Below are 24,972 nucleotides of genomic sequence, written 5' to 3'. Positions count from 1 at the left end.
GCTTTTTTGTTTTCGAAATGCTCTCTGTCCACACTGGCATTTTCAAGCATTTTCCAAATGTTGCTCGTCTACACTATGAAACGTTTAAATCTTAAATCCCCTTACTGTGAAAAAATAGTTCCACGTATGGCCTGAAATGCAGATTACCTCGTGTTCCGTCGTCAGACAGCAATTCCGAGTAAACTTCCCGTTGCCTTTGAAGGACTGCAATGTGAAGGTTGTACAATGTAACATTTATCTTCAACAATGCTTTCAAAGTGAATAGCAGGCACAACAACGTAGCTACAAAATAAGCTGCCATCTTGATTTTTTGGGGTTGAATGGATCACGTGAATGCGTCACATGACAACAAATTGTTTTCAGATATCTACATTTTCCCTGTCCACACTACAATGCGAAAACAGCATTTTCAAATTCATCCACTTGGGAGAGCATTTTCTAAAATTTCAGTTCCCTATCTGTCACTCACTCGACGTTGTGTCGATGTAGTGACACTAGGGTCACTCTTGGGAGCCCGAGACACCTCTGGTCTTTGATAAAAGGCCAATGAAAATTGTCGAGTGGTATTTGCATGCCACTCCCCTGGACATACGGGTATAAAAGGAGCTGGTATGCAACCACTCATTAAGATTTTCTCTTCGGAGCCGAACGGTCATGCTCACTGAGCTGAATTCTCACGACTGTTCATTCTCCTCTGCTGGATCTGACGCCGCATTTCAGTGGCTTCTCCCTCCTCTGCACTGGTGCACTGCAGAGAACGCCCCTGGGCGCTTCGGCAGAAAAAAGAGAGTATATTTTTCTGAAAGAGTATATTTCTCTAAAAGAGCGGCACACACGGAACGTCTTTTTAAAGACGCATCTTTTTAAAGATGCCTTTCCGATTGTGTGTTATTCCTGGTTGCGGTCGTTACCTCTCAACTTCAGACGGTCTCGATCGCTGTCTTTCGTGTCTGGGCGCGTCCCACATGAAGGCAGCGTTCATGGATGGTTCATGTTCTCACTGTGAGAACATGACCATGTCAACGTTATGGTCGCGGCTTGCTTTCATGAGAAAGCAAGCCACCCCAGCGGCTCCCAGCCTCGGTCCTTCTACCTATGGGTTTGAGGCCAGCGCGGCTAGCACTGGGGGCAATTTGGGGACCCCAGTGGGGCCGCCTCCGCCGGGTATCCCCCCGCGGACCTCCCATTCCCCAGCACGCTCATCTGCCCCGATCGGGCTCATCTGCCAAGAGTTCGACCTCTTGTTCGGAGCCCGAGAAGCTGATGAGCTCTCGAGCGCAGCATCGGAGAGCGGGCTTGTCCAGTCGGATGCAGAAGCCTCAGCTGGACTCCCCCCTTCGGGGACAATTGCCCAGTCACAGGCTGATGCAGAGATGACGGACATGCTTTCCCGGGTGGCCGCGAGCATTGGGCTAGAGTGGAACCCTCCACTCTCCCCTGAACCCTCGCTGCTCGATGATTTGTTCCTGGGCTCGCGGCGCCACTCAAAGCAGCCGCGCCCTGCTCCAGTGCCTTTCTTACCGGAAGTGCATGAGGAGCTGACAAAATCATGAGAGGCACCTTTTACTGCCCGGTCCCGATTTCTCAGTTCCCCTGCCCTCACTACCCTCGATGGCGGGGTGACCAGGGGCTATACGGCGATTCCCCCAGTGGATAAGGCACTCACGGTGCACCTATGCCCACAGAGCGCCGCCACCTGGCGCAGATGCCCAAAGCTCCCGTCCAAGCCCTGTAGGTTCACATCGTCCCTGATGGCCAAAGCCTACAGCTCTGCTGGACAAGCCGCCTCTGCCCTGCACGCCATGGCTCTCCTGCAGGTCCACCAAGCCAAGGTGCTAAAAGAACTGCACGAGGGTAGTTCAACCCCAGATCTGATGCAGGAACTGCGCTCGGCGACTGACCTCACTCTCCGAGCGACGAAGGTCGCGGCGCAGTCTCTCAGGCGGACGATGTCCACATTAGTGGTCCAGGAGCGCCACCTTTGGCTCAACCTGGTCGAGATGGGTGAGGCCGAAAAGACACGGTTCCTTGCTGCCCCCATCTCCCAGGCTGGCCTATTCGACGACACCGTCGAGGACTTTGCCCAGCAGTTCTCAATGGTGAAGCAGCAGACGGAGGCTATTCGGCACATCCTGCCCCGGCGCGGCTCAAGATCCCGCACCCTGTCTTGTCGCCAAGGGCATCCCCCTGCGGTGACTGCATCAGCTCTGCCGCAGCCCACCCCTTCGGCCTGGCCCCGGCGTGGAGCCCACCGCAGGAAGCAGACGCCACCCGTCTCATGGCCGGCCGCCAAGAACCCACAAAGGTCAAAAAAACGCCCCTGAGACAGGCGACCCATGGTCGATTAAACCCACTGCATTGGAGCTGGTAGTAAAACCACTCCATCCCCAAATGGAGGGCCAGGTGGAGAATCTTTTGTTGCGGTCTCCCTGCCCCTGCGCACCCAGCTGTGGCACACATCCGCCCCCGATGTGACAGTCTCCACGGGTTGCGAGGACAGCCCTCCTCCTCCCCCGTCCCAGGCTGTTCCAGGGGTGGTCACAAGGAGCCAGGTAAGTGCTTCGATGTCCCTAGCTCAGCACGGCCACGACATGGTGTGGCACCTCGAGCTCCGCCCCGCCGCGAGGCCCCACCTGCCGGTACATCCGACGACGTTGTCCCTTTGGACCCCTCACACAGAACTTGGATGCATGGCTTGCGCTTTCCAATCCGTCACGATGGCTGGTCCAGACCGTCTGACTCGGCTACGTGATTCAGTTTGCCAGGCGTCCGCCCAGGTTCAGCGGTATCCACTTCACCTTGGTGAAGGACGAAAACGCTGCTACCTTGTGCGCGGACATCGCCACCCTCCTACGGAAGGGTGCGATAGAACCTGTCCCTCCAGCCGAGATGAAGAAGGGGTTTTACAGCCCCTACTTCATCGTACCGAAAAAAAGCGGTGGGTTGCGGCCAATCTTGGACCTGCGAGTACTGAACCGGGCTTTACACAGACTACTGTTCAAGATGCTGACGCAAAAACACATTCTGGCGAGTGTCTGGCATCAAGATTGGTTCGTGGCGGTAGACCTGAAGGACGCGTACTTTCACATTTTGGCGAAACGGCGAATTCCCCTGAGGAAGGACCTTCTTTCTCAGGGACGGGGCACCATCTGGCACCCGCAACCAGACCTCTGAAATCTCCATGTCTGGCCCCCGGACGGGATGCGGAAGACCTAAGCGGTCTACCACCCGCGATGGTAGACACGATCACTCAGGCTAGGGCCCTCTCTACGAGGTGCCTGTATGCCTTTAAGTGGCGTCTGTTTGCTAAGTGGTGTTCTTCTCGAAGGGAAGACCCCTAGAGATGTGCAGTCAGATTGGTGCTTTCCTTCCTGTAGGAGAGGTTGGAAGGGCGGCTGTCCCCTTCCACCTTGAAGGTGGACATTGCTAGTATAGCAGCACACCATGACACAGTCGACGGTAAGTCCTTAGGGAAGCACGACCTGATCATCAGGTTCCTGAGAGGCGCAACCCCTCCAGACCGCACCTCGTTCCCTCATGGGACCTCTCTGTAGTTCTTCCCTGCAAGGTAACCCCATGCGATGTATATCTTCTGCTAATTCGTTTCCCTGTTGGCAAACTGCATCTTCCTTGGGCAGAGCCCCCTCTGCCACAATCTCCATGTTTGTAGCAACTCCTCCCCCATTGGGTAGGATCTAACCTGAGACTCTCCACGTGGTCGGCAAGACCATGTGACGTATTTTCCACATAAATATCCCCCCTCCCCCCCTTTGGGCGAGGTGTGGTCTCCGCGGTGTCCTCCCCTTGGGAGGGACACCCCCCGACTAGACCTGGCAGCCCAGTCGGATAATCCCCCTTGTTTTTTAGGGAGTGGAAAAAAAAGAAGGGGAAAAGAGGCCACGACTGGGTTAGCCTGTCTCTATCTTTTGGGTAGTCGACTTGTCCCCAGAGGGCCTTTCGACACTCATAAATATGTTGGGGGAGGTTACGTGTCAGCCTGGTGCGCTGGCTATGAGGCACACAGTTGTCTGCCCGTCACACACCACCAGTTCACGTAACACAGCTCAGCCAGTTGCGGCGTTTTGTATAGGGACCCCTAGTGTCACTACATCAACACAACGTCGAGTGAGTGACAGATAGGGAACATCCTGGTTACTTGCGTAACCTCCGTTCCCTCCATCAGGTGTCCCTCCTGTCACAGCGCTGAACTACCCGCTGAAATGGCCGGACCTTGTCTCGGCTCCTCAGCATAAAACCTGAATGAGTGGTTGAATACCAGCTCCGGGGCAGTGGCATACAAATACCACTCGCCAATTTTCATTGGCCATTTATCAAAGACCAGAGGTGTCTCGGGATCCCAAGAGTGACCCCTAGTGTCACTACATCGACACAACATCTCGTTCCCTCCATCAGGGAATGGAGGTTACGCAAGTAACCCGGACGTTTTCACTGTCAAAAATGCCATCTCAGTATGGACGGAAGGCCAAAACGTAGAGAAAAAGATGCGTTTTCAAACTAAAACGTATTAGTGTGGACGTGGTCTTAAAAGGGAGGCAAAAACACTTCCCATTTTAGCAGATTCATCTGGCTCTTGGTTGAAGCTTGTCAAATTAGGCAGATGTCAACATGTACAGATTTCATGACATGCCCTCATCCTCAAAAACCATGAACATAACATACCACCCAGACTACATTAAATACCTGTTCACTTGCAGTGAGTTTCAATGCAAGTTCAAGAATGTCCACTGCTTGTCTTTTTCCTCTAAAAATCTGAGGCCAGCAAGCTTGAAATACTCTCCTTGTATGACTGAAACCATGCATAGTGAGTGAAGCATACTGTCTTTCTGAACAAACATGTAGCCTATATGTATGTGCAGTGAAGCCATTATCTGTATCTGTATTTGCATTTGTTCATATGACAAAATTTTCTGTATCTGTCTCTGTATTCGGATTGAACCGTGTGGGCGGGACTTAAACTGGAAGTGCGTTAAAACTAAAAGAAACGCCCATTTTAAAATGTTACTCTAATATCTACAGTTTTTATTAATAAATATGCCTTGTGTATGCATTTTCATAATAATAGCCTAATAATAATAATAATAATAATAATAATAATAATAATTATTATTATTATTATTATTATTATTATTTTACAATTATTATTGAATTTAATTATAATTTTTTTTTTTATTCTTACCAGATGATGCAGAATTTTCTGGCCGCAGTAACTGTGGAATATGTTGTTAACTTTGGTTTCTCCTGGTATTTCTGATCAATATCTGCCTGAAACAGAATTTTCGTTTGTCTGTGCATGTGTAACAACATTATTCTGGAGGCAGGAAGTGTCAAACAAAATGTGAAATGTCGAGCACACATTTTGCAGTGAATAATAAATACAAATTCAAACATTAAAAGAAATATTATAAATCAATATAGCCTGCGAACAGGTGAAAATCCCTTATATCTATCAGGAATTTTTACAATAGGACACCATTATTTAGTTAAATAATAATAATAATAATAATAATAATAATAATAATAATAATAATAATAATAATAAAAGAATAATTTATACAGCACCTTATCAGAGCTCAAGAACACTTAACATTCTCAAATTTAGCACAGTTAAAAAAATAAAAAATAAATAAATAAAAAAAAGACAGCAAGTTTCAGTTTCTTTGTTTTACATAAGCAGGAATATTCCCAATAGATTAATACTATATGGAGAATTTAAACCTTTATGGAGCATTTGAACTTTTTTCAGAATAAAGTCTTAACCAGATAATTACCTTAATCACTGATGTGAATATAAATGCGCTCAGCTTTAAGAGACTGCTTTATAAGCTCTGATGTGAAATCATCACTTCAGGTCAAGAATTTAACATTGCACTCAGGTTTAGGCTGTAAATAAATACATAGGAATCACGTGTGAATCATGTAATACATTAACATAGACATTTCAAGAAGTGGAAAGTGTATATGATGTTGTATCTTAGTATTTAATATTACACTTGATAAACTCCAGACCTGCACAATTAACAGAGACAGCACACGAAGTCGAGACCGTGGCCGATCTGATCTGAAATCACAACATGCGCATTTACATTCACAAGTTTACACTTTAGAAATATTGGCTGCACAGATTAATAAATTTGTTGTAATTTAAGATATGTTCATTTTTAAATGTCGCTTTATGCTTGTGTTTCTTGGATTATCAGTCATACAAATATTTCTTATATTATTCGGATGAATCTGTTATTAGTTTTGAAGTCATTATTCGTGCCTTTCTGAATAGGGTATTCGGCTTCGGGTACATCCCTATATATATATATACAGTTGAAGTCAGAAATTTACATACTGTCATGTATTCCCTGTTTTTGTTTAGACTTTCATGTTGAAATTCTTGTTTAGTTCCCCGTTCCTGTTTCCTGTGTTAGTTTTGTAGTCCTTTGTAGTTTTATTTCATGATATGTTCTCCCTGATTGTTTCCCCAGGTGCTCCTCATTCCCTGATTGTTTCCCCAGGTGTCCCTTGTTTTCCCTTGTGTATTTAAGCCCTTGTTTCCCCTGGTTAGTTTGTCAGTCTTCACATGTGTTGTCATGTTCTGTGCCTGGTTTCCCGTGTTTTTGTTTAGACTTTTATGTTGAAATTCTTGTTTAGTTCCCATTCCTGTTTCCTGTGTTAGTTTTGTAGTCCTTTGTAGTTTTATTTCATGATTGGTTCTCCCTGATTGTTTCCCCAGGTGCTCCTCGTTCCCTGATTGTATCCCCAGGTGTTCCTTGTTTTCCCTTGTGTGATTAAGCCCTTGTTTCCCCTGGTTAGTTTGTCAGTCTTCACATGTGTTATGTTCTGTGCCTGGTTTCCCGTGTTTTTGTTTCGTTTTATTCTGAGTACTTTGTTTATCTTTTGTTCTATTAAAGCTGCATTTAGATCCTCACTCCTCGCCTGCCTCGTCACAGAAAGACTGACTCACGTCCGTGAGTTTTTAGAACTAGCAAATTTAGTGCACTATCCAGACCGCTCTCTGGTAGTTTTTTCCGGACCGGTCTGAATAGTGCACTGAAGGAACTAGTGCCTCCGGCTGATCCTCACTGGACTCTCTATGAATATGTGGAGAAGGCTCTGTAACTTAACGGTTCCCTTTACACAGTGGATTATGGCGGGAACCCCGGGCCAAAACCTGCATCTTTGGCTCCTTGCTCCAAGCCTTCCACGACTCCTTGCTCCAAGCCTCCCACGGCCCCTGTCTCGAAGCCTTCCATGGCCCGTCTCCAAGTTGAATGATCTGCCATTAATGTTGGTGCGTAAGGCCATGAAGACCCTACCTCACAAATTGCCAGCGCCCACGCCAGCCTCGGCCAACGAGCCAGTGCCCACGCCTGCCACGGCCAACAAACTGGAAGCCTCGTCCGTCCCAGAGCCAGCGTTGCCGGCCTCGTCCATCCCAGAGCCAGCGTTGCCAGCCTCGTCCGTCCCAGAGCCAGTGTTGCCAACTTTGAACATCTGGAGGAGGAGGAGAAGAAAGGCTTCTGTTCCCGAGTCTCAGCCAGTGTTTACGACCATAGAGGTCGTTCCCGAGTCTCAGCCAGTGTTAACAACCACAGAGGTCGTTCCTGTGTCTCTGCCAGTGTTCATGACCACAGAGGTCGTCTCCGAGTCTCTGCCAGTGTTCATGACCACAGAGGTCATTCCTGGGTCTCTGCCCATGCTCACAACTACTGAGGTCGTCTCCGAGTCTCAGCCAGTGTTTACGACCACAGAGGTCGTTCCCGAGTCTCTTCCCATTTTCGCGACCACGGAGGTCATTTCCCAATCATCCAGGACTCTTTGTCTCGAGCCTCCCACGGCTCCACCTTCCACGGCTTTGCCCCTCAAGCTTCCCATGGCTCCGCCTGCCTTCGTTGAGCCTCTCCTGGCTCTGCCCACAGAGTCTTCCATGGCTCTGCCCACAGAGTCTTCCACGGATCTGCCCAAAGAGACTATTCCTCCAGCGGCTCTGCTGTCTGACCCAGTCCCTGTCCTGTGGCCGCCTCCCAGGCCTCCTGACCCTGTCTCGGCCCTGCAGCCACCTCCCAGGCCTCCTGACCCTGTCTCGGCCCTGTGGTTGGTTGCCTCCCAGGCCTCCTGACACTGTCTCGGCCCTGCAGCCACCTCCCAGGCCTCCTGACACTGTCTCGGCCCTGCAGCCACCTCCCAGGCCTCCTGACCCTGTCTCGGCACTGTGACCGCCTCCCAGATCTCCTGACCCTGTCTCGGCCCTGCAGCCGCCTACCAGGACTCCTGACCCAGTCCTCATCTTGAGGTCATCTCCTTGGTCTCCTGGCCATCTGCCTGATCTGCTCTGGTCTCCTTGGCCCTCACTCCCACCCGCTCTGCCTCAGTCTTCTGAGCCCTCAGCTCCACCTCAGCCCTCTGAACCTCTGGCTCCAGCTTGGTCCTCTGAGTCTTCAGCATTTTCCTGCAAACATAACAATGGTCATTATGGCCAAACAGTTTAATTTTTGTTTCATTAGACCAGAGGAAATTTCTCCAAAAAGTGAGATCTTTGTCCCCATGTGCACTTACAAACTGTAGTCTGGCTTTTTTATGGCGGTTTTGGAGCAGTGGATTCTTCCTTGCTGAGTAGCCTTTCAGGTTATGTCAATATAGGACTTGGTTTACGGTGGATATAGATACTTGTCTACCTGTTTCCTCCAGCATCTTCACAAGGTCCTTTGCTGTTGTTCTGGGATTGATTTGCACTTTTGCAACAAACTATGTTCATCTCTAGGAGACAGAATGCGTCTCCTTCCTGAGTGGTATGATGGTTGCGTGGTCCCATGGTGTTTATACTTGCGTACTGTTGTTTGTACAGATGAACGTGGTACCTTCAGGTGTTTGGAAATTGCTCCCAAGGATGAACCAGACTTGTGGAGATCCACAATTTTTTTTTCGGAGGTCTTGGCTGATTTCTTTTGATTTTCCCACAATGTCAAGCAAAGAGGCACTGAGTTTGAAGGTAGGCCTTAAAATACATTCACAGGTACACCTCTTATCAGAAGCTAATTGTCTAAAGGCTTGACATAATTTTCTGGAATTTTCCAAGCTGCTTAAAGGCACAGTTAACTTAGTGTATGTAAACTTCTGACCCACTGGAATTGTGTTATAGACAATTAAAAGTGAAACAATTTGTGTGTAAACAAATGTTGGAAAAATTACTTGTGTCATGCATAAAGTAGATGTCCTAAACGACTTGCCAAAACTATAGTTTGCTAATATTAAATCTGTGGAGTGGTTAAAAAATGAGTTTTAATGACTTCAACCTAAGTGTATGTAAACGTCTGACTTCAACTGTATATATATATTATATATATATATATATATATATATATATATATATATATATATATATGTGTGACGATGAGGATGGTGGGGCCAGGCCGTGACTATGCATGCCCAGCCCCCAATCGGGCTAATCAGCCGAGGAGAGGGGTAAGTGCAGCGTGTTGCGGCAGTTTGAGAGAGAGAGAGCCACATGCAGCTTCCATGTGTGTGTTTGTGTTGTGTGTCTTTTTGTTTTCATTAAATAATATTTTGATGGTTCGTCCAGTTCCCGCCTCCTCCTTTCCCATTTGAAACCTTGTTTTATATATATATACATATAATTTATATATATATATTAGGCATGTAACGATACACAAATTTCACTACACGATACGATATGGTGCAAAGCCTCACTATACGATACAAAACGATATGGTTTAAAAAAAAAACAGTGCCCACAAATGTTTCACTCAAACTTATTCAAGGATTCAACATAAGTTTTTTTTAAAAATCGCAACAGTGTCTGACACTGCCAACAAAAAGTAGAGCTCTATAATGAAGTAACTTAAGCAACAGCACTGCATTTATTTTGATTGATTGAAATGAGAAAAACTCATATGAACTCACAATTTTCAAATTTTTCTTCAGAAAAATTTGTTTGTCTACACTCAGGTCATCTATATTTGTATAACACTTTTCACACTACACATCGTTTCAAATCAGCTTTATAGAAAATCATGCCTTAATGTCTTAAAGCCCCCAGAGAGTGAGCTAAAGTGACTACAGCAAGGAAAAAACTTCTTTCAATGTTTTATTATTTAGACTGGTGGACAGTCAGGATAGTTACCTTACCCACAGGTCCGTACACAGGGGACACCCTTACCATCTATGAGCACAATTAAAGAAAAACAGCCCAGTGGTCCTCTGAGAGGCTGGATGGAAGTTGGACCAGTTAGGACAGACAATATGGACATGACTGGAATGGCCATGGATAATTAGCAAAGGATCCTTAGAAGATGCAGTTGCGGGAGGATGAGGGTAACGACTTACAAAGGCCAGAGGGTTCATCAAGGAAGGCTGCATTGCAGCAGCAGGTCAGACAAGGATACAGAGCCCAGTTGAGCACCACAGCGCTACTGAATCCACTGTTGTGGAGGGGCACCAAGAAGACCAGTACCACCAGCAGGACAGGTCAAGCCTGCAATGTGAGCCGCAAGAAGAGACAACCTTCAACCCACAGACATGACAGGGAAGACATGACAATGAGAAGAAACCAGGGAGAAGGAGGCTAATCAAGTGGTGAGATCTAATGATAAGGATGCATGGAGCAGACTAGACGAGGACCTGTGCTCCACCTTAGAGAATGCCCTTACTGGAAGGGTGGAGGCCAAGCTTAATATGTTTAGCGTTATTGTGTATAGTGGTTGACCGATATGGGTTTTTTAATGGCCGATGCCGATATCCAGAGAGCAGGGTGGCCAATAGGCCGATACAATGCCGATATATCACACAATTTAATATAGTAAATAACATAAACATAAAATTGCTATAAAAAATTATTAACTCTTATTTAGCTTTATATGTTTACTCAATTTCACACAAAACTTTGTAAAAAAGAATCTAAAAAAAATATATTGTGTTTTAAATGGTAGATAAATGTCATAAAATTTTTGTAATTTATTTGCACATGAAGAAATTGTTAATATATCAGGAAGAAGGAAATAAAAGTGCACACAATAGTCCAGCAACCATGGATAAGGAGCTTGGTAGACATCTGCTATGGGGACCTGAAGATATGTCATGCAACACAGGACTACACAATGTGATGGCATCAACTGGAAAAAGGAATAGTGATGGTATGTTCAGTCTCTCCCATCCTGTTCATGGCTGCATTTGAGATCATCCTAATTGGTGCAAATGGTCAGAGGAATCTGTGCACAATCTGGGGTGAGATTGCCAGCTCTGCGCAGTTATATGGATGATGTCACAAGCATCGTCCAGACTGCTGCATGTACAAACCAGCTCTTGAAAAGGTTGGAAGAGCTATTGGCATGTGCCAGAATGAAGATTAAGCCAACAAAATCACGTAGTCTTTCTATTAGAAAGGGGATGAGGGACGATTAGATTTCGTTTGAGGTGCAGAGCAGCCTATTCGAAGTTTAGGGAGAGAATACACAGCAGATCTTTCAGACAAAAACATGGCAGAGTGCAACAGAAAGATGATCTGGATAAGATAGACAGCTGTCATCTCCCAGGCAAATTCAAGGTTTGGTGTTACCAATTTACACTCTACCATTGCCTGATGTGGCCGCTAAAAATGTGTGATATTTCTGCAGCGGAAGTGGCAAGGATGGACACCAAGGCCAACAATTATATCAGGAAGTGGCTAGGCCTTCCATGTTGTCTCTCAGATGTAGCATTGTTTGGAAGAAATTCTTTACAACTGCCTCTAAAATCACTCACTCTGGCTACAAGCAGGAAAAGACCAGGCTTGTTTTGGAGTTATGGTAATCGACAGACCAGGCAATGTGGGTAGGTCAAGTCCAAGTCTGAACAGGCAGAACTTGGAAGGCAGAGGAGGTCGTAAACCAGCCGGTTTCAAGACTGAATCATCATGAGATTGTTGGAACAACACAGTCAGGAAGAAGAGGCCTTGAATGAGGTGTGGCTCGCAAACTGTGGTCAGCAGCCTCCCGAAAACAGAGGAAAGCAATGGTAGTTATGGAAGTAACTAAGATGGAAGAGGAAGGGTATAAGGTTAAGGCAGTCAGCCAGCAGCAGCAAAGGTGCTGGACCATATGGGAGGGGACATCTGATAGAGTGTTAGGAATGGTGATACACAGGCTAAGTTTTCTAATAAGATCCACCTACAATACCCTACCAAGCCCTGTGAATTTGTGTTATGGCAAAGTGGTGAGTTGCCCCCTCTGTGAGGCCCCAAGAGCAAACTCGCAGCACATATGTTTGGGTGCAAGACTGCCCTGGCACAAGGACGGTACAGGTGGCGGCATGATCAGGTCCTGCAGAAGCTGGCAGAGATCCTAGAGGTGCATAGAGTAAAGGCAAACAAAGGCAACCATGCTCCCCAGAGACAGGGTGTTGATTTTGTTAAAAAGGGAGGTGTCACACAAGGGAAAGCACAGAGGGAAACCAGATCAAACTTGGTGCCTGGAAGTGATTGGTCAATGATGGTCGACCATGGCCAGCAGCTAAAATTTCCTACCGAAGTTGCCATTACCTCCTTGAGGCCGGATGTAGTGTTGTGGTCGACTTCAGCTAGGAAAATAGTAATTATTGAGTTTACTGTTCCATGGAAAGTGGGTCTGGAGACAGCCTATGAGAGGAAGAAGTTAAAATATGCTGATCTGCATATGGGAAAATGGATGGAGGACTGCCACCTACCCTGTGGAGGTTGGGTGCCGAGGATTTATGGGAACATCAAACCTATTTAAAGACATTGGCATTGTAGGAGCAGCTTTAAAAAAGTCTTGAAGGAATTGGCAGAGGGAGCTGAGAAAGCGAGTTTCTGGCTATGGTTAAAAAGGAAGGACAAAAAGTGCGGGGCTCAGAAGTAGGAAACTGAGGAATAGGGAACCTGGGTGATATGTGGTGAGGACTTGTGCTGAGGTAGTATGCCATACGGAAACGGTGGCACTAAGTTACCAAGAGATACGGTGCCAGTGCCAGTAGGGCATTGAGTACGCATCTTGGTGCCAGCTGGCCAACGGGCTGGCGCATATGGTTGTGTCAAGGTATTATGACATATAGAACCCTGGTTGCAAGTACTTTGTGAAGGAAGAATGTCTGGATGGGAAGGCAAGGATGAGAGGCTTTATAAGGGATCCGGTGTCCAGCTGTGGGGGGTGGCAGGGAGATGTCCCTGACTGCTGCCCCATCACCAGGAGATGTTCTGCGATTAATGGGGCAAAACATTGAAAATGGGTGGCTCCTGGCTGATGACTCAGCAGCTGGGCTGAAGGCACTGGTGGAGGTGCAGCAGGCAAAACCAGAGAATAATAAGTCATGTAATCGCGGGTTTCTTACGTTGTTAGATTTTTGAATAAACTTGTTTTGTTAGTTATGAGCATCTTGCTTCGTGTCATGCTCAGTGTCATCTGGGAGAGGCAGCTGTTAAACTTGCTGCTGCTGTTTCTGCATCACAAGTCCACTGATTTCGTCGTAAATAAAATGACGTTTGATGTACTGTAGCGCCGGGACATGACATTGTTGTTTGGCGAATTCGACAAGCTGTAATGCTACAATTTACTTGCCGTTTGCCATCAATCTTCTCGCCTGTGTGTTGCTCTGTTTTCCTGTGAGCTCTCAGCACCGCCTCTCCGGGGAGGAGACTGTTTATGTATCGTACAATACATATACAAAACAATGGTATTGTATAGTGAGTGTCATATCATATGATACAATATGATACGATATTTTTTACACCCCTATATATATATATATATATATATATATATATATATATATGTGTGTGTGTGTGTGTGTGTGTGTTACAATTGTGCCTTAACAAATTAATTTTGAAAAGTAGTCTTTAGTGTAACTGAGGAATATAATACATTGGTTTGGCATCTAACATTCAAAGAAATTGCGAACATCCAGCCCGTTTATCTATGTATAGAGCCGGCAACAATATACTTTACTTCAGCGTAATGGGCATGATGTCACCACACAATGTTTGCCACCAATATGTGATGTGTGTGACTTAAAAATGATTAGGAGGCCTGTTACAAGAAAGTCCGTATGATGTATGAAGTGTTAGGTACCATAAAATTTAATCAAGAAAAAAAGTCTCACTTAACAATAAAACCGACAACCACACTATCACAGATTTGGCCCCTAATGAATGTGTTGCATCACAGGCCTCTTTGGACATCCCTGAAAGACCAAAAATACAATAGATTTTCCAAGTCGTTTTCTTAGAAGAGATTTATAAAACTCACTCTCCACTGTCGGATCTTATTTGGGGGGATGACTTTCAGGAAATTATTTTGTGGGGCCGTGCATGTTTCATTTGGTATTCCATTCCTTGCTGGCATGGCTATACACTCTTGTTTTTTGGCTTGAAGAATGACACTTTGGAGATAAAAAAAATAAGGATAATAATAATGGGAGAGGTTAAGACCCTGGGCAGACTATTGATGACACAATGAAGCAACATGGGAAAAAACTGACCTTCATCCACCAAACTCTGGGCACTAGTGCTGCATATTATTAAACTTTTGCTTTTGTACGCGAGCCTGCATTAAATAAGAGTTGTGAATTTGTGGTTGAAATCCTCATGTGTGGGTGGCTGGACTGGAGTTCCACACTCTGTGTGGTTTCTGAGTTCGATCTGGTGTCTAGATTATGAGGGATGAGGTTTCCCAGCCAATGCACTCAAATACTGATGCAAACTCTCAAGAATTGATACATGGGTCATGAATGTGAGGGTAATCTGCATAAATCTCTCACAATGCTCTCAGAATATGTATGTTTCTGGCAGTAAATCACCTTGTCTGAGGCCTCCTTAATGTTTAAACCCCATTTCTCTTTGCTCTTATTCCCTTTTCCATTCTCTTTGTCTCCTCTTCTTGTCTCAGGTTATTCCTTAAGAGTCACAGTGGAACGGCAGGGAGGCAGAGTAGTCTGGCCATCCACGGCGCTGACTTCAGCACAAAAGACATGGACAATGACAACTGCACATGCAAGTGTGCACTGATGCTCAGTGGGGGTAAGGCAGAAAACCTTTGTTTTATCACAGTTTTGTTGTTCTGTCAACACCAGTAAAATATTTATTTGTCAGCCAGCTTCACCAGAAAGACCATGCTGGTCCATCAAGCACCAAACATTAACATAACACTAAACGGCGTGATGGAAAAATGAATGCTTGTCAAAGCAGGGGTGCTATCACTCTGTTACTATTAAAGGAATAGTTCACCCAAAAATGAAAATTCTCTTATATTTTACTTACCCTGATGCCATCCCAGATGTGTATGACTTTCTCTTTTCTGCTGAATGCAAACAAATATTTTTAAAAGAACATCTCAGCACTGTATGTCCATACAAAGCAAGTGAATGGTGGCCAGAACTTTGAAGGTCCAAAAATCACATAAAGGCAGCATAAAAGTAAACCATATGACTCCAGTGGTTAAATCTATATCTTCAGAAACGATATGATAGGTGAGGGTGAGAAACAGATAAATATTTAACTCCTTTTTTTTACAATAAATCTCCACTTTCACCTTCACTTCCACATTCTTTTTTGTTTTTGGCAATTTGAATTATTTGTGCATATCGCCACCTATTGGGCAGCGAGGAGAATTTGTAGTAAAAAAGGACTTCAATATTGATCTGTTTCTAACCTACACTTAGCACATTGCTTCTGAAGACATGGATTCAACCACTGGAGTCTTATGCATTACTTTTATGCTGCCCTTATGCTTTTTGGACCATCACAGTTCTGGCCACCATTCACTTGTATTGTATGGACCTACAGAGCTGAAATATTCCTCTAAAAATCTTTGCTTGCAGAAGAAAGAAAGTCATATACAACTGTGTAAATGATGAGAGAAATTTCATTTTTGGGTGAACTATCCCTTTAAATCTGCTACTTTTACGATAATTACTGGAACTGCTAATAAGTAAAGCAGGCATGAGTGTCATACAACATAATTGTAAACTATTGGGAATAGTTGACCCAAAAATGAAAATTCTTTAATAATTTACTCATCATAATACCGCTCCAAACCCGTATGAGTTTCTTTCTTCTGTGGAACACAAGAAGGTTAATTTTTTCCAGTCTTCACTGGATTTATTAGCCATAATGAAAAAAAAAAAAAAAAAAAAAACACACCATAATACCATCATAAAAGTAATCAATATAATTAATGCACAATATTCTAAGATGTCTGAAAAAATACAATAACTTGGTGCGATGAACAGTAGTGTTTTACTTTATTAATAATATTTTAATTTGAGAGTGAAGAACGACTTAAATTTGGTAACCAGTGCTTTGAAGACTTTTCAATTCACCTTTTGTGTTCCAGTTTCATTTCTAGTTTACATTTTTGGGTGGACTATTTATTTAAGAGCTTCTGTAATGTTCCTCACAATATTCACACCTGTCCCTTTGTGTAGTAAGACCTTTGAGAAGTTTCCAGATGTTAGGGTTCCTATAGCTCAGCTGATAGAGAGTAATGTATGCAATGCCAAGGTTATGGATTTGCCAGGGAACACACAAATGTATACCTTGAATGCACTCTAAATTGCTTTGGATAAAAGTTTCTGCGAGATGCATAAATGTTAATGAAGTAGATTCCAGTCTAAAAAAAGTGCTAAGCACACTGCTAACTGCTGCATTCAGGACAACTTCTTGCTGTCTTTTTGGACTTCCACATCCTGTGAGGAGTCTATCAGATTGGGCTGAGGACCAAGTATCTGTACATCTATACAAGACTCCCTCAGCCTTTCAGTGGATTCAGACCACTGGGAACTCTCGCTCTTCAGTCAGGAAGTTCTAAGGTCTCAAATCACTTGGGTACATAATTTAAAAGAGCAGGGCATTGAGTGAGATCCTGTCCACCCAAATCTACCTTCACCTTCTCAGTCTGTCAATAGCCCTCCCTTGCTGGCCAAATGCTAAATAGGACACTGACAGTGATTTATCTGCTAGATATTAAATATAAGAACGAGAATAAATATGAGCCATACAATTGGGTGACATTTATAAATCTGCTCCTCGTGCAGAGAGAACTGGCCAGTTGAAAAAATAAAATAGAATAGTATCTCAGTGAAAGATTTTTAATGAAAGTTTTCTAATGAAAGAGATTTGGCGGAAATGTTTAAAATTGTCTGTCTTGAAATAGAACATTCTAAATTCTGTAATCTAAGTGCTTTAATGAAAGACATATTGGTTCTAGGTCTGGTTTGTATCATGAAATCAAACTTTTATCATACTGCCTCATTTCTTGTTATGCAGTGTGGTTAACAAGGCAATAAAATATGTATGCTAGTGACAGCCAGAGCACTTACCCAGCCAGAGGCCTGGGATGCAACAGCATGGAAACAAGCAGAATCAGCATCCAATCAGTTTTCTGTGTCAGTACAGCCATGACAAAGGGCAGCGTAGATGGCTCAAGCAAGGCTGTCAAAATGTCACAGATCACTCTGGCATTTGAGCTTGTGACATGAAGCTCAAGTCCTTCATGGGAATGAGACATGCCAAAGCGAGCACTCGGTGGCAAATTTTCTGTGTGTACGTGTCTACTTGAATGCACAGGCCAGATGAGTTGTATTTAATGGGCTGAGAAGTGACATAGTTGACAAGTTTTCAGGGCAACACTGATCTTCTCATGGCTAGATGATAAGAATTAGCCATGGCTTGGTGAACAGCAAGAAAGCAATACACCAGATAAAACAGCTTTAATTTTCAAGCCCCTCATATCAGGTCATCTCTCAGTCTGGGGGACTTACAGTACTATTAAAACAACCATTTAAGTAAAACCGATTGGCACAGATAGATTTTTGCCCACATATATAGGGACTAATTACCCAATTTTAAATTATGAAATATTTGTCCATTTTGACGCCAACTGCGGTTTCGCTTGATCCTGGAGTGATGCTGTTCAGTCTCAGCAGAGTGAGCCAGATTGCTTTGTTCTGCTGCCTCCCCCCAGGCTCGGATGTTAAAGCACCCTCAGTTGAACAACATTTGTGCTTTATTGTGTCTTCACTTTAGCTATAAGAGCTTTTTTTAAGTCTAGGAACCCCAAATATGACGATCCCCTTGCTATTTATTATAATGTATAAAGTCACATTTATACTGTGACAAAAGTGTCATGTTATTAAGACAACACTGAATTAAATATACATTTTTTATTTTATATTGTTACTGCACTAAAGACAAAAGAAATTATATATATATTTACATTTATGCATTTGGCAGATGCTTTTATCCAAAAACATATTTGCATTTGGATTTCATAGCTGAACCAAACCAGACATTTATTTATTAAATTTCTTTTATTTTTTTTCTCCCCCTTTTTTTTCTTCACAATTTGGAATGCCCAGTTCCCATTGCGCTCAAAGTCCTCATGGTGGTGTAGTGACTCGTCTCAATCTGGGTGGCGGAGGACGAATCTCAGTTGCCTCCGCATCTGAGACCATCAATCTGTGCATTTTATCACATGGCTTGTTGAGCGCGTTACCATGGAGATGATGCACGTGTGGAGGCCCACGCCATTCTCAGGGCATCCACGCACAACTCACCACATGCCCCAATGTAAGTGAGAACCACATTATAGCGACCACGAGGAGGTTGTCCCATGTGACTCTACCCTCCCTAGTAACCGGGCCAATTTGGTTGTTTAGGAGACCTGGCTTGAGTCACTCAGCATGCCCTGGATTCAAACTCACGACTCCAGGGGTGGTAGTCAAACCAGACAGTTATTGAAGTGCAGAGGACAGACTCAATGACTGCTGAGTAGAACTGTATCAGCTGCGCCTGTGGCAGGTTGAACTTCCTCAACTGGCGAAGGAAGTACAACCTCTGCTGGGCCTTTTTCACAATGGAGTCAATGAGTTCCTGTGAGATGGTAGAGCCCAGGAACCTGAATGACTCCACTGCTGCCACAGTGCTGTTCAGAATGGTGAGCAGGGTCAATGTTGGGGTTTTCCTCCTAAAGTCCACTATCATCTCCACTGTTTTGAGCGTGTTCGACTCCAGGTTGTTTTGACTGCATCAGACAGCCAGCTGTTCAACCTCCCTTCTGTATGCAGACTCCTTGTCATCCTGGATGAAGCCGATGACAGTAGTGTCATCTGCAAACTTCAAGAGCTTAACAGAGGGGACCGTGGCAGTGCAGTCATTTGTGTACAGGGAGAAGAGTAGTGGGGAGAGCTCACAACCCTGCGGGGCACCACTGCTGATTGTACAGGTGCTGGAAGTGAATTTCCCCAGTCTCACAAACTGCTGCCTATTTGTCAGAAAGCTGGTGATCCACTAACAGATAGAGGTGGGAACAGAGAGTTGGTTTAATTTAGTCCAGAGAATAGCTGGGATGATGGTGTTGAAAGCTAAATGTAAGTCCACAAAAAGGATCCTTGCATATGAACCTGGTCTTTCTAAATGTTGCAAGATATGATGCATTCCCATGTTGACTGCATTGTCCACAGACCTGTTTGCTCGGTAAGCAAATTGGAGGGGATCCGGAAAGTATCCAGTGATGTCCTTCAGGTGGGCCAACACCAGTCTCTCAAATGACTTCATGACCACAGACGTCAGAGTGATGGGTCTGTAGTCATTAAGTCCTGTGATTTTGGGTTTCTTTGGGACAGGGAGGATGGTGGAGCATTTAAAGCAGCAGGGAACTTCACACTGCTCCAGTGATCTGTTGAAGATCTGTGTGAAGATGGAGGCCAGCTGGTCAGCACTGGATTTTATACAAGTGGGTGAAACACTGTCTTGGCCCTGTGCTTTCCTTGTCTTTTGTTTCTGGAAGACCCGGCACACATCCTCTTCACAGATCTTAAGTTCAGGTTGAGTAGCAGGAGGGGGGAGGAGGGTGGTTGCAGGAGGTGTTGATGTTTGTGTGAAGTGAAGGTCAGAGCTGGTTTAGGGGTGTGAGACTGGGCTTTTCAAATCTACAGTAAAACACAGCTGGTTGTTGATTCCCTACAGTGATGGGGGATGGTGTCTAGTAGTTAGTAATGTCTTTCAGGCCTCTCCACACTGATGCAGGGTCGTTAGCTGAAAACATGTTTTTCAGCTTCTCAGAGTAGCTTCTTTTAGCCACTCTAATCTCTTTTGTCAGTGTGTCTATGGCCTTATTGCACAAGATTTTATCCCCACTTCTGTAAGCATCCTCTTTGGCCTGACGAAGCTGCCTGAGTTGCTGTAAACCATGGTTTGTCATTGCTGTATGTTAAATAAGTCCAAGTATGAATGCACATATCCTCACAGAAACTGATATATTATGTCACAGTGTCTGTGAGCTCGTCCAGATTGGTGTCTGTATCTTCAAAAACACTCCAATCAGTGCAGTCAAAGCTGGCTTGTAGTTCCAGCTCTGCATCATTGGTTCATCTTTTTACAGTCTTTACTACATGTTTAGCTGATTTAAGTTTCTGCCTGTAGGTCGGAAGAAGATGAACCAGACAGTGATCAGAGAGTCCCAAAGCTGCTTTAGTGACAGAGTGATATGCATCCTTTAATTTTGTGTAGCAATGATCCAGTATATTTCTGTCTCTGGTGGGGCATGCAATGTGCTATCTGAATTTTGGCAGTTCACGGGTGAGATTGGCTCTGTTAAAATCGCCGAGAATAATAAGTGAGACTGGGTATTGTTGTTCTGTGTCTGTGATCTGATCAGCCAGCTGTTGCAGCGCTGTGCTCACACATGCTTGTGGAGAAATATAAACATTCACCAGAATAAATGAGGAAAACTCCCGCAGCGAGTAGAAAGGCTTACAGTTGATAAAGAGCACTTCCAAATTAGGACAGCACATCTTCTTTAACGTTACATCTGTACACCAACTTGTATTGTTGTAAAAAAAAAAATTCCACTGCGACTCGTTTTTCCTGTTAACTCCCCAATGCGATCCGCTCCGAACAGCTGAAAGCCCGGCAGATGTAATACACTGTCCGGAATTGCTTCACTCAGCTAGGTTTCTGTGAAGCACAAGGCAGCAGAGTTTGAAAAGTCCTTGTTTGTATGGGTGAGGAGATGTAGTTTGTCCGTTTTGTTAGTAATAGAACGGAGATTCGCTAGATGAATACCAGCTTGACCAGTGCACTCTTTTGTGCCTTTACATGATCTGCACAATTCCTTTCAGGGCGCTAAACCAGCACAAACGGATGGCGCTTTTACTGGGTGCAAGTGCCCCCTCAATGTTAAAACATGCTAAAAACGCATGATTATTATTAAACAGTAATGTAACACTTGTAGATATAGCCTATATACCTATATGTGCTACTTCCCTAAATACTCTTCTCTTTAAAGGTTATTAAATTCTAAATCTGCCTCACGTCAGGCTCTGTCACTCAATTCTCACCTACACCAAATTGAGCACATCGCACCAGCATACTGTTGGATCCAGAATCAAAGCTGTCTTGACGAATAGATAAAGAACAGCGAGAAGTTTATAATATACAATAAATAACACGGTCAATTTCAAGGATATAAAGTACTACAAAAGCCAGGATAATGCAATTCTGAGCAGGAGTTTAAACTCACTATAGTCCCGTTTACACCTGGTATTAAGATGTGTTTTGGGCGATCCATTTGAAACGCGACCATGCTAAAGGGGGTCGAAAACATCTTGAGATTTGTCTACTTCAATCACATTTGAAAGTAGTCGAATGTGTTCAAAAATGCTTTGGATTGTTGTGTAACACATTGGGTTTGTAGTGTAAACCCTCATCCATTTGAATTCAGCAGCAAAAACCCGCCTACTAACCTGTCAATCAACCACTGCGATGAAACAAGAGTTGTAAACCTACAACAGTTATGTGCACTTTTTTAAAAGGAATCCGTCATCTGATCAGAAAGTTTGAAAAGTGTGCCTGATATCAACATGCACACAGATGAGAAGCACGAATATGTGAAGCTCAGTTAATACAGGTACTCCACTAAAATAACTGAGAAGGTGCCTATATGGTTTTGGTATATGACTGCAGAAAAGGTTAACAGTAGTTCACGATTGTTAATGTTTGTCTGTCTCAGGATGGTGGTATGATGCCTGCGGCCCATCCAACCTAAACGGGATGTATTACAGACAGGGACAACATGTCGGAAAATTCAATGGAATCAAGTGGCACTACTTCAAAGGCCCCAGCTACTCTCTCCGAACCACTGTCATGATGATTCGACCAGTTGACTTCTCGTAGTCCTCCTTAATATCCCAAAACACCAGTGGATCTATTTTGGAAAAGAGATCATTTATCACATTATCAAGTGACGCTGTATAAGTGGTCAGCTATTTGCCTCCTGGATAATGCAGTATTATTTTGAGATAACACTTCTCCAGGAAACCCGTGAAAAGGAGGCTGTCCTATCATCAATGTCGGACTATGGGATATGGTGTGCTCCCTGGGAATGTAGGGCAGGAGCTGACTTGGCTGGTCTTTATTTTTAAATATCAGAGGTATGAATTCAAGTGCCATTCACTTGTCACTCAGGACCTGTGAACTGCTGAGGCAGGCACATCACCTTTGATGGTAGCAGACTGCATCGCCTATCAATTGCCCTTGGCTTATGAGTCTCCAAATTAATTTAAAGCAGCTTGAATGTCCTTCAATATCCTAAAGGGACCTATTAAAGTTTAATACAAATGTGTTGCACAATTATATTTGGGTTGTGATACTTTTTCAAATTTGTATGCTTTTTTAATCCCAGTATTTTTTTATTATTATTATTTTGTACATTATTGCTGTCAAAGTGAAGAAAACCATAGCATGCAGCATTAAAAGGTCACTTGCAATACTATTTACAAGAAACATTTATTGAATGTTAACAGCAGAAATGGCACTCCAGTCTTTATTATTGAACTGTCATGATCTTTAAGTGTATCATAGCTTGGCATCAAAATGTGAAAGCATGCCAAAGATCACAGCTGTTATCAATACAATGAAAATATTGATACATCTAATAAAAATAATCCTTACAAATTAATGGATTTAAGCCAGTGGCAAGAACAGTGAAATGTATATTACAAGTACTGTAATAACAATCCACTATGTTTTAGTTCATTGGATAATTAATACCATGTGTCTTATGTGAATTTGTCATATTAAGATTTTTTTTTAAATGTAAGTTTTGTATGTTGTGGCTTACAAACCGCTGTTTTATATGACTGACAAACTTGGATTATCTTGTTTTTCAATTTACCCTTAAACCCAAGTCTATCGGTTCAATAAAGTTTTTAGTAATGGTGAAAGACTGTTTTAAAGGAAGAAAACGCTTTCATATATGTGGTCAGGTAAGCATCTGAGCATCTGTTTAATTTTTTTATTTGGTTCACTTTACAAATGTACATAAATGTTTTAACGGTGGTACAGTGTTGGTTTGTAAAAAATAAAATAAAATTAGCAAAAGTTCTTTTTGTAAGTAATTTGTACGATTGTTAAGAAATGTTATTTTAATCTTGCCTACCGCCATGTTCACCGGATATATTTTTAACAAAATCTCAAGTGCCCACACACTCATTAGAATAGCATCAAAAGTTCCACTCTGTTCTGTCTTTCATCACTAAAAGACTGAAAATATATTCTAGTAGATCAGTACAGAAGGACTGTATTTTAGCCCACCATAACTGTCTACCATCATATAACTGCTACAAGCATGGAGCATTTTACTGGAAACAGATACTTCTCTTGTAAATCCATAAACTCTTTAGATTGTAAAAGTTTCAGAATGGCATGTTTATTATCACAAAACTGTAAAAAAAAAAAATGAATGTGTGTTCAAATTTGCTTTCTAGAGGAAAGCACTGCTTTACTTTGTTCTTTTTTCTTTTTTGGCTCAGAACCATGGATATGTTATGAATCATAAAATATGTCACTAAAGTAACTAATAGTATGGACTGCCTTCAAGACTTTTTTACCTCATCAGTATTGTTCATTTGCCATGTTATTTAAACACCTCATGCTTTGTAACAATGTTCAGAATCTCATGATGTTAGTTTGAATAAAAAATGTAATGCTCCATGCTTTTAAATTTATTTATAACTGGCTGTGGAATCTAAAGTGCCTTCAGGGCACTATTCAGCATTTTGCATTTGAGTCACGTTGCTCCAAAGACACAATATTTACATATAGCAAAAGGGGAAAATGTAAAGGACCTGAGCAAGCTGAGCCACCATTGTATCCAGAGCAAGCAGACTGTTAGTTCTCCGCCACTGTGCCGTGACAGATTGCCAAGGTGTCAAACGATGCTGTCGAGACAGCCAAATCCCCTTATAGCTGACATTCCTACCCCCTAATCGAAGGGTTAAACAAATGGCGGGCGCTTGTTAACTGCCACCTCTCCTTCAACACCTGAGCTGACCCACTACACCCTCTGGAATGCTGTCGCCATCAGATGGCCATTGACACAATGGAAGACCAACCAGACCATGTACTGCACTGAAGCAAAAATACAACAGAAGAATCATGAAAAATTTTTGCTCAGAAGTAGCATGTTCATAGATTGAAATCTCAGTTACTATGTCTCTGGTGGGGATAGTTCACCAAAAATGAAAACTCTCTCATCATTTACTCACCTTCATGCCATCCCAGATGTGTATGATTTTCTTTCTTCAGCAGAACACAAAGATTTTAGAAGAATATCCTAGCTCTGTAGGTCCTTGCAATGCAAGTGAATGGTGGCCAGACCTTTGTAGCTCCAAAAATCACACAAAGGAGACATAAAAGTAAACCATATGACTCCATTGGTTAAATCAGTATCTTCAGAAGCAATATGATAGATATGGGTTTAAAAAACAGATTAAAATGTAATTCCTTTTTTTTTACTATAAATCTCCACTTTTACTTTTATGACTTTCATCTGAAAGTCACATGTGGTGCCTGTTTACTTTCATTTTCACATCTGATAGTGAAAGTGGAGATTTAGGGTAAAAAAAAAAAAAAAAACCTACTTAAATTTGATCTGTTTCTCACCCACACCTATCATATTA

General features: G+C 43.4%; 1 protein-coding gene across 1 annotated transcript in view; it reads left to right on the top strand.

Annotated features, from left to right (window-relative positions):
* The window catches only part of angpt1 (angiopoietin 1), a 104,393-nt gene extending 80,397 nt beyond the window's left edge, over positions 1–23,996 (top strand). Inside the window, exons 8-9 of the mRNA XM_051671595.1 lie at positions 14,901–15,031; positions 22,023–23,996. Coding sequence (XP_051527555.1) covers positions 14,901–15,031; positions 22,023–22,186 — 295 coding nt within the window. The 3' untranslated portion in view covers positions 22,187–23,996. The remainder of the gene's footprint in view (positions 1–14,900; positions 15,032–22,022) is intronic.
* The last annotated feature ends 976 nt before the right edge of the window (positions 23,997–24,972 follow it).

The sequence above is a fragment of the Myxocyprinus asiaticus genome, chromosome 34, assembly GCF_019703515.2.
Source record: "Myxocyprinus asiaticus isolate MX2 ecotype Aquarium Trade chromosome 34, UBuf_Myxa_2, whole genome shotgun sequence".
Classification (NCBI taxonomy): domain Eukaryota; kingdom Metazoa; phylum Chordata; class Actinopteri; order Cypriniformes; family Catostomidae; genus Myxocyprinus; species Myxocyprinus asiaticus.
This window is presented reverse-complemented; position numbering and strand designations above follow the sequence as displayed.